At 42.6% G+C, this 14,243-nt stretch overlaps 1 protein-coding gene across 1 annotated transcript in view; it reads right to left on the reverse strand.

Moving 5' to 3' along the window:
• USP6NL (USP6 N-terminal like) overlaps positions 1-10,128 on the reverse strand; it is a 65,869-nt gene extending 55,741 nt beyond the window's left edge. Inside the window, exons 1-3 of the mRNA XM_029286208.1 lie at positions 9,531-10,128; positions 2,385-2,458; positions 58-140 (exon numbers count right to left, since the gene is read on the reverse strand). Of these exons, the coding sequence (XP_029142041.1) occupies positions 58-140; positions 2,385-2,458; positions 9,531-9,588 (215 nt within the window). The 5' untranslated portion in view covers positions 9,589-10,128. The remainder of the gene's footprint in view (positions 1-57; positions 141-2,384; positions 2,459-9,530) is intronic.
• Positions 10,129-14,243: the final 4,115 nt, after the last annotated feature.

Consider the following 14,243-nt stretch of genomic DNA (forward strand, 5'->3'; position numbering starts at 1 on the left):
GAAAATAAAACGAAGCCGACGACGAAGGCCATTCCTTTGCCAAGCTGCGAAACTTACTGCAAGAAACCAAATCTATCGGTAACTTTGTAAAGCAGGTAGTCCGCATCTTCCCAAGGTTCGATCTGGGCTCCTTCACGTCCCTATAGAAAGCACAGAACACACATCATTAATTCATCTTGCTAAATTTATTACCTATGGCGCAGCACGTAACAATAGCTGCTGGTGTCCTCGGAACCTCACCAGCGATTCCTTATTTTTACCCACAAACGCTGGAGGAGGAGAACCCCTGGTGGGATTCAGCTGGTTCGCACCGGTTCGGCAGAACCAGTAGCTAAATTTTGCTGAGTTCAGAGAACCGGCTGAACGCACTGCTTCCAGAAGTCTAGTCTAGGCCTCGGAGGCCTGGAGGAGGCCTCCCAGGCCTAGAATGGCCTGCCGGAAGTGCATGGATGCCACTTCCGGAAGTCCATTCTAGGCCTCAGAGGCCTGCAGGAGGCCTCCCAGCCCTAGAACAGCCCGCCGGAAGGGCGTGGATGCCACTTCTGGAAGTCTGTTCTAGGCCTTGGAAATCTAAGGAGGCCTCCCAGGAGTAGAACCGCCCGCTGGAAGTGCGTGGATGCCACTTCCGGAAGTCTGTTCTAGGCCTTGGAGGGCCAGGCCTGCATCCAATAAGAGAACCGGTTGTTCAGGTATTTGAATCCCACCACTGAGAAGAACCATGGGTCCGAGTGTCTTTCCCACAGCTATCTACAACTACACATATTCAAATCATCTATAGGTGTGCACAGGCCTTCTCTCAACAGAGATACACAATGGGGTTGCCGCCAAACAATGGAGAATGTATCTGCACTATAATTTTTCCTAATGAACTCTCCTAACGAACTGCTCCTCCCGTTTCTCCAGTAGTAATTATCCATCTCGTGTTCAGCTACAAAAGAAATATTAGCAAATAACTACAGTTCGTGGTCACGTGATTAGAATTCAGGTATTTGGCAACCGGCCCTATATTGACGACAATTGCAGTGTCCCGGAGTCATGTGGTCACTTTTTGTGACCTTCTGACAAGCGAAGTCAATGGGGGAAGCCAGATTCACTTAACAATAGTGTTGCTAATTTAACAACTGCAGTGATTTGCTTAACAGCCGTGGCAACAAAAGGTTGCAAAACGGAGCAAAATTCACATAACAACTGTCTCGCTTAGCAATGGAAATTCTGAGCTTGGTTGTGGCCTTACGTCAAGGACCGCCTGTATTCTGCTTATGACTTTTAAGTCCAATTGCCTGACCAGGACTAGAAAAAAAAATGCTGTTCTAAAGAGATTATTTGTTTCATGGGATCTCTTACCCTCTCCTCAACAGAACACGCTTATTATCATATTAAATGGTATGTTAGGGTACATTTAATGGGGGAGAACAGAAAGACTCCAACAGAGCAGGCTTCAATGATGACTGTCACCTTCTTAAATCTCTTTATGGTTGGCTTCACTCACTTAATCATCATATTTTCTTCTATTTGAATGTATTTTTGGCGTATACACTACTTGGAGGGTAAGTGCTTGAGAGATGAAGAAGAAATGTTTTCAATAAATTGGTTCCTAGCCTACTTCCAGGTCCAATTCAAGGTGCTGGTCATTACCTTTCAAGCCCTTTATGGCATGGATCCGATTTACCTCAGCAGATGTCCCACCCTAATGGGATTATAGCCCACCCCCCTTGCTTCAGCAGAAGGGCTTACTGTGGGACCCATCGCTGAGGAATTCCAGCTGGCAGCTGCAAGGAGAAGAGCCTTTCCTGATGTGGTCCCTACCTTGTGGAACATCCTGCCACCAGAAGTGAGACTGGGGCCCTGATGTGGGTACTCTTTGCTGGAGGTGGTTGACAAAGTAAAAAGAAGACCTCACCCCTTTTGTGACCCATCCTTTGGCTCTACTTTTTACACGATTTCTTTACATTTTAATTGTTTCTATATTTATCTTTTTATTGTTTGTAAGCCATCCAGAATCACCTTAGCAGTGAGATGGGTGCTGTATAAATTTAATCAATAAATAAAATCACAGAAGAGATGTTTTTATTCTCCCCCCCCCCCCAGAAACATCCTGTCTTTTGCAATATCAAAAATATTACAAAATATTACAAAATAAGACAGGTGCTATTTCCTACCTGGAACTAGAGTGAATCTTTTCACACTCTTCCTTTTACAACACGTTGGTACAATGGCTAATTAAGAAAACAGAGGGCACCACAGTGATCAGCCACGAGTGAGATAATGGGGCAGGTGTTGATGTTTATTTGTTCATCATCTGACATCTGGGATAATCATTATTACTCAGTCCAAGAGAGTAGAATAGCCCATGACACAATTATTTAAAAATTACACAAACTTACTTGATCATACTTGGCAACTATCTCAGCACGTTCTTGAGCAAGTTTAACAGCAGCATCCTGTTCAACATCAGAACCTGGGGGGGGGGGGGAGAAAACAGATACAGATGGACAGGTTTTATCTAGCTGCATTTTCACGATTGGCATTTAAAGAAAAATATATCTATATATATTAAAAAAATATTTCTTCCTTATAAACATAATACTGATGATTTAAAAAAAAGGGTCTCTAAGCATTGGGCATTTAAACTGACCATTTTCCATCTGCTGTCTTTTGCAATATTTTTGCATACCTATTTTGGTAGTTTTGGCAAGCTATTACAAAGCAATTTTTAAAAAAATAATGTATTAGTAATGCTGGTTCAAGTTAGCCCTTCTGAAATTAAAATCCGTGGCGAAATGCACTTTATTTAAGGAATCTGGGCAGTAAAGCAAGAAAATCTGAATAGCGCTTCCAATAAAATATAAAGATAATATATCATCAATAGCTACAGAGGCATTGTTTGTGCTAAAGCCTTCATTTATATAGGACAATATCTGGATTTCGATCCACTGTTAACAATGTAGGATTTATGACAAAAGTTTCTTAAATAACTTCTGAATTAGAACCACTATATTGTACACAGAAAACTATCTGTAAGATTTTTTTTAACAATCAAGTTAAAGAGAAATAGTCCACATGTTATTATTATTAACCATGTTGCCTGGGTTTACACCATATGGTTAATGGTTTAGTAAAAGGAATATGCAGCTGCATTTGTACAATGCACCAATAATGGCTAGTTTTAAGATTATTTCATTTAAAAAAAACAACTTGTGAGGTACAGAATCAGGACATAAGACATTTACGAACCCAGAGGACAAATTAGCTTATTTGTGAATCCAAACTATTTGACTACCTCATGCAGGGGTCTTCAAACTTGGCCCTTTTATGACGTGTGGACTTCAACTCCCAGAATTCCTCAGCCAGTTGAGGAGTTGAAGTCCACAAGCCATAAATGAGCCACGTTTGAAGACCCCCGACCTCATGCCTCAATATACTATTAAGAAGCATTTGGATTTTTATCAAGCAATACAGATAGTCCTCTGCTTACAACAGTTCATTTGGTGATCATTCGAAGCTACAACGGCGTTGAAAAAAGCAACTTATGATCATTTTTCATACTTTAGGACCATTGCAGCATCCTCTTGTCACGTGATTTATATCCAACTGACTCACGTTTGGGACGGTGGCAGCGTCCCGGGGTCACGTGATCCCCTTTTGCGACCTTCTGACAAGCAAAGTCAATGGGGAAGCCAGATTCACTTAATAACCGTGTTACTTATTTTATCATCTGCAGTGATTCACTTAACATCTGCGGCAAGAAAGGTCGTAAAACTGGGCAATACTCAACGAATTTCTCAGCCACATAAATTTTGGGCTCAACCGAGGTCATAAATTGAGGACTATCTGTTATCTGTTAGCAGTAAAAGGAAACCAGGCCACCAAAGAACAACAGCTGACAATAGCCTGAGCATAGAACAACTCAGAGCAGTAGTGCAAGATTGGAAGATGTGGAGAGACCTGGCGCATAGAATCATCAATCAGACATGACTGAATGGATAATATCATCATCAAGCAATTGCTGTTGTTGTTAGTTGCGAAGTCGTGTCCGACCCATCGCGACCCCATGGACAACGTTCCTCTAGGCCTTCCTGTCCTCTACCATCTTCTGGTGTCCATTGAAGCTCACGCCTACTGCTTCAGTGACTCCATCCAGCCACTTCATTCTCTGTCGTCCCCTTCTTCTCTTGCCCTCAATCTTTCCCAGCATTAGGCCCTTCTCCAGTGAGTCCTTCCTTCTCATTAGGTGGCCAAAGTACTTGAGTTTCAACTTCAGGATCTGGCCTTCTAAAGAGCAGTCGGGGTTGATCTCCTCTAGGGCTGACCGGTTTGATCGCCTTGCAGTCCAGGGGACTCGCAGGAGTCTTCTCCAGCACGCAATATCTTCTCCATCAAGCAATATCCAGACATAATAAGCCTACTATATTATTCTAGTGATGCAGATCACTTTCCCACCGAGATGCAAAAAAGCATTTTATGACTAAGGTACAAAGATTCCTTGGCTGACAGACTAAGGAGGCAAAGATCCCAACAAGGCAGAAAGTTTGACAGGCTCTCTCTTTCCCTAGCCCTATTATTTCTGCCGGAATGGATAGGTCTCACAGCTTTTCAGCAGCATGTGCTCTATTTTTAAATTCTTCCTGGTTGCAAATTGGCCAAGCTTGAGGTAGTTAACAAAGCACAGCTATTATCCATGCTGGGAAGCGACTGCCCTCCAATGCTGAAAAACAAATCAGATCAGATGCAGAAAACCGTGAAGATCAGATGATTTTTCAGACAGCTCAAGGTATACTGCTGTTTTCTCCCTGGATCACTGGGGTCACCTAATGATTACAAGGTGCTGCTGAACGAGAAGACATCAGGTCACACAAAAAGAAAAAGAAAAAAAGCAGTAGAGCCACATAAAAGCAAGTGACAAAAATAATGGTCTGACTCACCAACAGAGTCAACAGGGAAGTGAAAGGAAGGAGACACGGAGACATCAGACGCGGGCGAATATTAATCAGAAGATAAAGGAATTACATTTCTCCAATTCCCCTACCTCCTTGAGCAAAAAAGTAAATTGCAGAATCTGGTAAATCAGAGGTCTCTGGGTCAAGCTTGAAGCTTTTCAATTTGCCAGCATAAAAAATAAAGAGCTTATGCGAATAGTTGATCGCTTTAGGTTGGAATTAGGATTTGGTCCAGCAAATTTTAGGAAGTCGATGAGTATCTTCGCGTTTCTATCCCGCTCTCTCTGCGGGATGCTCTAATGAGCCCTTGACAGAAGAGACTGACAGTCGTTTTGTTAGTAACTTCACTGCATAAGTCAAGCACATTAAGGTTCTACATTTAGACAAGAAAAACCAAATGTACAGGTATAGTATAGGGGGTACCCTGCTCAATAGTAGTAACTGTGAGAAGGACCTCGGAGTCCTAGCGGACAATCACTTAAATATGAGCCAGCCGTGTGCTGCAGCTGCCAAAAAGGCCAACACAGTGCTAGGCTGCATTAACAGAGGGATAGAATCAAGATCATGTGAAGTGTTAATACCACTTTACAAGGCCTTGGTAAGGCCACACTTGGAATACTGCATCCAGTTTTGGTCACCACGATGTAAAAAAGATGCTGAGACTCTAGAAAGAGTACAGAGAAGAGCAACAAAGATGATTAGGGGACTGGAGGCTAAAGCATATAAGGAACGGTTGCTGGAATTGGGTATGTCTAGTTTAATGAAGAGAAGGACAAGGGAGGACATGATAGCAGTCTTCCAGTATCTCAGGGGCTGCCCCAAAGAAGAGGGAGTCAAGCTATTCTCCAAAGTGCCTGGAGGCAGGACAAGAAGCAACGGATGGAAACTAATCAAGGAGAGAAGCAACCCAGAACTAAAGAGAAAGTTCCTGACAGTTAGAACAATTAACCAGTGGAACAACCTGCCTCCAGAAGCTGTGAATGCTCCAACACTGGAAGTTTTTAAGAAGAGACTGGACAGCCATTTGTCTGAAATGGTATAGGGTTTCCTGCCTGAGCAGGGGATTGGACTAGATGACCTCCAAGGTCCCTTCCAACTTTATCATTATTATTATTATTATTATTATTATTATTATTATTATTATTATTATTATTATTATTATTATTATTATTATTATTATTATTATTATTATTAGCTTCAGGATACTGGCCAGCAACATCTTCAACACCTCTAAATCTGTTGGAACTATCACTTTCAAAATTCCCAAATGAACTTGCCAAATGTGAATCTGGATTCCAATATTTTAAGACTGTATGAGATTAGGTTTAGGCTCATCCCTAAGAATTATTGTGTATATGTTATGTAATAGGAAAATCTTATTTAATAACCAGTTGTTCAGGTAATTTTTCAATCTGCAAAACCTACCTACCATATGTTACTGAGAGAAAAAGACAGGTGCTCTTCCTGATAGCTACTATGTAAGTACTGCGCTATCTAATAATCTGACATAAATTCCTACATACTCGTATAACAAATAGTGATTAAGTGTTGACAGTGATAGATTTAATCTTTTTGCTGAAGAGAGGGGAAGAGAACACAGATGAAGGTTCAATGGTTCACTAGTGTTGCTATATTACACCTCAGACAGCAAACTAAAAAACAACCAGGAACCATATAAATACAACACATAGACCAGGGGGTCTTCAAACTTGGCCCTTTTATGACTTGTGGACTTCAACTCCCAGAATTCCTCAGCCAGCCACGCTGGCTGAGGAATTCTGGGAGTTGAAGTCCCCAAGTCATAAAAGGGGCAAGTTTGAAGACCCCCCTGACATAGAGCAACCCAACACATATTCTGGAGAGAGAGGAATTCCCTGACGATGGACTGGAATCCAGCATGAACCCAAAAGCTTGGAAGAATTAACCTTTGGTCCCGGTGACCGATTCAGATTGGATCCTGTAAAAAAAATATGGTAACTCCATCAGATCACAAGCAGTGTATCCTTTCCTGGCCTGACTTTTGCAGCCCTTAGCTGCAGTCTGCAATGAACAATAGCAAACTATAAATCAGTGATGGCGAACCTTTTAGAGACCGAGTGCCCAAACTGCAACCCAAAACCCACTTATGCATCGTCGGGTGCCGGGTGGGTGTCGCCCATTGGCTGGGTGTGGCCAATTGTGTGGGTGTGGCCCATTGTGTGGGCGTGGCTGCGGTGGTAACGGCAGACTGGGTGGGACTAAAAAGTTAAATCACTCAATTCCAACTTTGCAAGATCTTTTTTTTCCCACGAGAAGTTGAAATTTACTGATTGATTGAACCTTTTTTTTTTTTTGCACACGGCGCTGGAGGCCTAAAGCAAAAAGGTTTTATAAAACCCAGCTGAAGGCCTAGGACTGGGGCGATGGCGCACGTGCCCACAGAGAGGGCTCTGAGTGCCACCTCTGGCACCCGTGCCATAGGTTCGCCACCACTGCTATAAATCATGTGGACCCTGATAAACAGAGCGAACAAGCAGCTGTGTCTATTTCTAAGCCAATTGGTTTGAATATTACAGCTATGTTAGAGGCAATAACAATCCCTTGTGCCTGACTCCTTGAGCAATGACTGCATGCTTAAATTTATGATGGCATCATTGTGTTGCACAACAACATTCTTACCCTAATCTCATGTACTAACATTCTTAGATCATGAAGCCAACAATCTAATCGGGAAATTGGTAGTACCGTGTTTCCTTCCACTTCGCTTTGTTATTTAAGCCTTACCATTGTTATATAAAAGAAAGGATAAGTGAATTAACCTTATGAACAAAATGAGGACTTTTACCCATCTTGCCAAAATTGAACAGATTAAGGGTAGCCCCCATTCCTTTCTCCCCATCACGTCTTCCACTACTGATCTTGGCTACTTCTGAAGAGATGTTGTAGGGAGAAGTGCCCAGTACTTATCCCAACCACTAGGAATCTTCCACAGGGCTCTATGACATAATACAGGTTCCTTAAGAGAGCAGAGAAACCTTGCACTAATGATACGTAGCTAGGTACTCAAGTCTATTTACACCAGGTCCTAGGCGTATGGGAAGAGGGTTTCTTATGGCTGTAAGACCTGTCTGCAAAGGATAAGAGGGGAAAAAAAACAGTGGAACCAGCCACAGAATAGGAGCAAAAAGTACACAACTCAGCAATGAGCCAACACAAGAGGCAGAAACTAAAGTAACCGAATTAACCCTTGGCGTCTTCTAATAGCTCACCGTGACTTACCTAACCACCGAGTATGAGGGTCACAAACTGCACGCATAAAATTACCCCAGTGCTTTCACTTCGTTGAGAAGAGTGAAGCTATTGACACACGTAATTGCCAAATCCACTCATGTATGTACTACCTTTTAAGCGTGGGAAGAACCTCTTCTAATCGTATGAAAAAGCAGCAAAGTAATTACTAGCATGCAACATTTTGTTCTGGAAAAAAGCACCCGGCAGATTTTGCTGTATTCCTTAAATCTCTGGCGTTGTGGAGTAGCAATTAGGAAACTGTAGATCCGTTTTAATATCACTGGAATTCCTTGTTTCCTCCTTCAACCCCTTAAACGATTTAGCTGCCTATAAGCTCCTGACCACCGGGACACCGTTAAGATCTCTGTTATTTACAACGCTGTTTTCAAAGCTTTCCTTACCAGGAGACTGAAAATTCCTTAGGATAATGTCAAAGGAACATAACACAGGGATTGGATGAAATTATTAGACGGATCTGAGTCTGGTCAGAAGTTGGATGGGAGATTAGGGACATCCCACGGATAAATACTAGCTGTGCTTTTTCAGTGAAAGAAATGGGCAGATCTCAGGTTTTGGGTATCTCCTGCAATTTTCTCCAGCCCCACACCCCAAAACAATACCAATACAAAATAGTACCTTGCAGGTTAAGCCAGATGCTAAACCGTGGCTCAGAGGGTGGAGCAAATGACTTACTACAGCTAATTATTATCCACAAATTACCCGAGTTTCTGTATCACTTGGGTTTTAGCATTAGGTTTCACAATTAGCTAGCACATCCACAAGAAAACTTGGTTGATGGCAGTCAAGTGGGCACTTCATATGGTTGGGGAACAAGTAATTTGGGCAACAAAGCTAATAGAGTCCCCCCCCCTTTTCTAATAAATAAGGGGAAAAAATAGACTGGCTTACAATAAATCATCTATCTAACAGCTGATTCCATAGTTCTTCTGTTTAGCACCATCCAAAAGAAAATACGGATTATAAATTCAATAAAAAAAAAGGTATTATGGTAGAAGATTATTGACGTAGTACCTATGTTTTTTTTCCCTTTTCTAGCATTTTATACAGAAGAGTCAATACACAAAATACTTTAAGAGCTATGGAACCAAATCTACTCTTCTTTTAAAAGTACAGTTTGAGGAAAACCACACACAAAGAACACTGATAATCATTTCTAAGTAAAGTTATCTGAGCAAGTCCTACTTTAAAGGAAGGCAGTTGAAACAGATACACAAGAAGCCAGTTTTATCTCAACGGCTTACTTCTGATAACTAAGAATAAGCCAGTAAAAGCATGCAATTTCATTTTGGAGTTGTATTTTACCATTGAGGTTTGCTTTCCTTGAACGGCCCCGAATCCTGTTTACAGTTTTAGTCCTCATTGAGCAAGAAACTCTATTTCCAGACCGCTGCGCAACAATCAATCATACAAAGTCCATTCTGTTCACGTGTGCAGAAAAATCCAAGGAAAAGGGGATGACACCCATCTTTCTTCTTCTTTTTTCTTGAAAAACGAGACCTTCAAGTAACTCGGAGCGGCTTGAATATCAAATTCCTGCAAACACTGACCCAATGTGGCATGCTTTACTGTCCACAGAGCTTTAAAACAATGGTGCCATTGGGTGAGTTGTGAACGACGCGCAAGTATTTCCCATCGCAGCCTACACGTCCAGCATTCCACTCCAGAAGAAACGAGTCTTCAGTAAACTCTCGTTGCACAACAGCGAGATGAACAACATCAAGGACGGCAATAAATACCAAGAAAGAGAATATCAAATGATAGACATTGTCCTTGGTTACAAAGTATTTCAGTTGCAGCTATTAAATACGCACATAGACAGAATGTTCCCGTTCAAAAAAAGAAAGGGGGAAAAAAAAAACTTGTTCCACGCAGGCTTCACAAAAAAAAACACCACAAGCTATATAAGATTGTGTTGCCGTGTCTTAGCTCTCTTGGAAATACCCAAACATTCCAATTCAGCAAGGCTTCATTAAAGTATTAAAATTCTTGTGGGTGGCAACTACAGTACTTGACGCTCTTTTAATGAACGTTGAGGGTTGGTTTTTACAAGAATTAAGCTAAAAGGCACCAGGACACACCCATCAGAAAGCCTCACTAACAGTAGAGTAGCTTCACTACAGGTAGTCCTTGCCTTGCAACCATTCGTTTAGTGACTGTTCGAAGTTACAACGGGACTGAAAAAAGTGACTTACGACTGTGTTTCACCCTTATGACCGTTGCACAGGCCCATGATCAAAATACGCACGCTTGGCAACTGACTCGTATTTATGACGGTTGTGGGGGCCCGGAGTCACGTGATCAGCTTTTGCGTCCTTCTGACAAGAGAAGTCAATGGGAAGGCCAGATTCATTAACAACTCTGTTGCTAACTTAATAACTGCAGTGATTTACCTAACAGCCGTGGAAAGAAGGGATGCAAAATGGGACAAAAACAGTCACTTAAGGACTGTTTTGCTTAGCGAGAGAAATTTTGGACCCAGTTGTGGCCATAGGTTGAGGACTACCTGTGCTTAGAAATGAAGCAAAGAGGCACCCTAGTTTTAGGAATATATTGTTGTTGTTGTTTTAAAAAAATCATCGAACACATTAAACAGAAATCCTAAAACAATCCAGATGTTGGTTGGAAATAAATTATGATGATGATGATGATGGTGATGATGATGATGTTGGAAGGGACCTTGTAGGTCATCTAGTCCAACCCCCTTCTCAGGCAGGAAACCCTATACCATTGTGGATTACCTGTATAGAAGGAGATCCCTTGATGTCACTAGTTCTATGCTACATTCTGGATGCAGTTTGCATGACAGAAAACAGGGTGTGTATCCTGTCTCTGGATAGGGGAGGGGTAGGCAACCTTGGCTCTTTTATGACTCGTGGACTTCAACTCCCAGAATTCCTGAGTCAGCATGGCTAAGCATGGAAATCTCTTCCTTTCCCTTCAGCATGGCTGGCTCAGGAATTCTGGGAGTTGAAGTCCATGAGTCATAAAAGAGCCAAGGTTGCCTACCCCTGGGATAGGGTTATCCAACTATAATGGCCCATTTATTTATTATTAAATGTGGATGCTGCCCAACTCCCAGGGACTGCGTAGTTTGCAAACTGCACTACTCCAGCTACTTGTGGAGTGAATCGATGGGCACATGGGCGGCATTAAGAAGTTTTACAGTGAAACCTGTTGCGTGGAAGTGCCTGTGTAATGCATTCTCTAATCCCTGGGAAAGAACAGGCTGTTTCTGAAAGCACTCCAAGTTCACAAGATCTGGAGATCCCTCCCTCACTTGGTAAATGGTTAGCTACATCTCCTCTTCATCAAAGACTGTTACCAAGAAAATGAAAAAAAAGGTCTGCCTTTGTAAACTCAGGATTAAACGGGTCCTAAAGGTAACTGTATTTAGTTTTTGAGATATAGGTTAACCCAGGGGTAGTCAACCTTGGCTCTTTTATGACTCGTGGACTTCAACTCCCAGAATTCCTGAGCCAGCCATGCTGAGGGGAAAGGAAGAGGTTTCCAAGCTGAGCCAAGCTGGCTCAGGAATTCTGGGAGTTGAAGTCCACGAGTCATAAAAGAGCCAAGGTTGACTACCCCTGGGTTAACATTAAACTGCCTCTTCCTTTCTCAATCAATCAATCAATCAATCAATCAATCAGAATAGAGCTAGAAGAGACCTTGGAGGTCTTCTAGTCCAACTCCCTACTCAAGCAGAAGCCACTGTATATCATTTCAGATAGGTGGCTGTCCAGTCTCTTCTTAAAAACCTCCAGTGATGGAGCACCCACAGCTTCTGAAGGCAAGCTGTTCCACTGATTAATTGTCCTCACTGTCAGAAAATTCCTCCTTAATTCCAGATTGCGTCTCTCCTTGATTAGTTTCCAGCCATTGTTTCTTGTCTTGCCTTCTGGTGCGCTTCGGGAAATAGGCTGACCCCCTCTTCTTTGTGGCAGTAATTATATAATGATTAAAGAAGCCTCTGTGAGAATCTTTCTGTTGGGGCATAAGAGTCTATCAAAACTCTGCCAATACCTTATCCTTTTTCTTTCTTTTTTTTGGCTCTTTCAACAAAGCAGTCCAGATATTAGAAGGACTTCAAATAAACCAAGCGTTTTGTGGCTTGATTCACAACCTTGTTCTACAATAAACGTAGACAGCATGACATCTGCCTACTGAAGAGGGGGCGACATAATGGCTGTCTTCCATTACTTTGAGAGGCTGCCACAGGAGGAGAGAGTCAACTTATTCTCCAAAGCACCAGAGGGCAGGACAAGAAGCTATAGGGTGGCGAAATTTCCTAACAGTGAGAACAATTAATCAGTGGAATGACTTGCCTCCAGACGTTGTGGATGCTCCAGCACTGGAGGTTTTTAAGAAGAGATTGGCGACCATTTGTTTGAAATGGTATAGGGTCTCCTGCTTGACCAGGGGGCTGGTATAATTATCTATCTATCTATCTATCTATCTATCTATCTATCTATCTATCTATCTATCTATCTATCTATCTATCTATCTATCTATCTATCTATCTATCATCTATCTATCTATCAACTATCTATCATTTATCTATCTATCTATCTATCTATCTATCTATCTATCATCTATCTATCATCTATCTATCTACCTATCTATCATCTATCTATCATCTATCTATCTATCATCTATCATTTATCTATCTATCTATCATCTATCTATCATCTATCTATCTATCATCTATCTAATCTATCTCTATCATATATCTATATCATCTATCTATCTATCTATCTATCTATCTATCTATCTATCTATCTATCTATCTATCTATCTATCTATCTATCCTTTCCTCTTCTCTTCTCTTCTCTTCTCTTCTTCATGCTACAACCTGGGATATCTTCCTGATAGTTTTTTTATCAAATTTATTTATTTATTGTTTATTTATTTATTGAATTTATATACCGCCACATGCTTAGCTTTTCAAACTCAGGCAAGTTCCACTAGGTTTTCCCACTTGCCACAGGCTGTACTGAGAAATTATTAATGAAAGGCAGACATCATGTTGCAATCACCTATCTAGCCCAATATAAGCACCAACAGATATCAGTACATATTTTGTCATTATGTACATGACCACTTAGTTCAGTGATGGCGAACCTTTTAGAGACCAAGTGCCCAAAAACTGGCCATGGCCCCGCTCCACCCACTGCCCTGCTCCCGCTCTGCCCCCACCCCGCCTGCCCACAGGGCCACTCACCTCCTCCAGGACCTGCCACAGATCGCCCAGGTAGTCCAGCAGCGCCATGGCGGCCATGCCCTCTGCCCGCGCCCCGCAGCATCAACTGTGCGCGATGGAGTGTGAGGGCAGAGTCTTGTCTATGCTGCCTGGCTGCCATGTCCTTGGCTGCGCTGCTCCACGTGGGCCATGCTCAGGGGCGACTCTCCTCCAGGGGGGCTGCTGGTGAGGAGGGGGTCGTGGGGGGAGTCGAGGCTGGGGCCACGGCACGTGTGCCCACAGAGAGGGCTCTGAGTGCCGCCTCTGGCACGCGTGCCATAGGTTCGCCACCACTGACTTAGTTCTTTCATGCTTCCCTCTTAATAACAAGCTAGCCAATGAATCTCCAAAGGTTTACGGAGGTTTGCATAAACAAGGTTTACATCAACAACAACTTACTCCCCTACAAACTTAATCCATGGCATCGGACCTGGATATCTCCGAGACCGCCTTCTGCCGCAGGTTACCTCCCATCGGTCGGTACGCTCCCACAGAGTGGGTCTCCTCAGGGTGCCGTCAGCCAGACAGTGCCGGCTGGCGACCCCCAGGGGGAGGGCCTTCTCGGTGGGAGCCCCCACCTTCTGGAACGAACTACCCCCAGAGATCCGGGTGATCCCGGATCTCCCCTCCTTCCGCCGCGCCCTAAAGACATGGCTTTTTCAACAAGCGGGTCTGGCCTAGGGATTTTTAGCGGGGTTTTTTAAGGGTATTTTAAGGATAATTTTAATGATCGGCCTTCTTAAATATTTCCTTTTAATTCGGTTTTTAATAAGATATCA

This window comes from Protobothrops mucrosquamatus, unplaced genomic scaffold (genome assembly GCF_001527695.2).
Source record: "Protobothrops mucrosquamatus isolate PMUCROS unplaced genomic scaffold, P.Mucros_1.0 scaffold3100, whole genome shotgun sequence".
NCBI lineage: Eukaryota > Metazoa > Chordata > Lepidosauria > Squamata > Viperidae > Protobothrops > Protobothrops mucrosquamatus.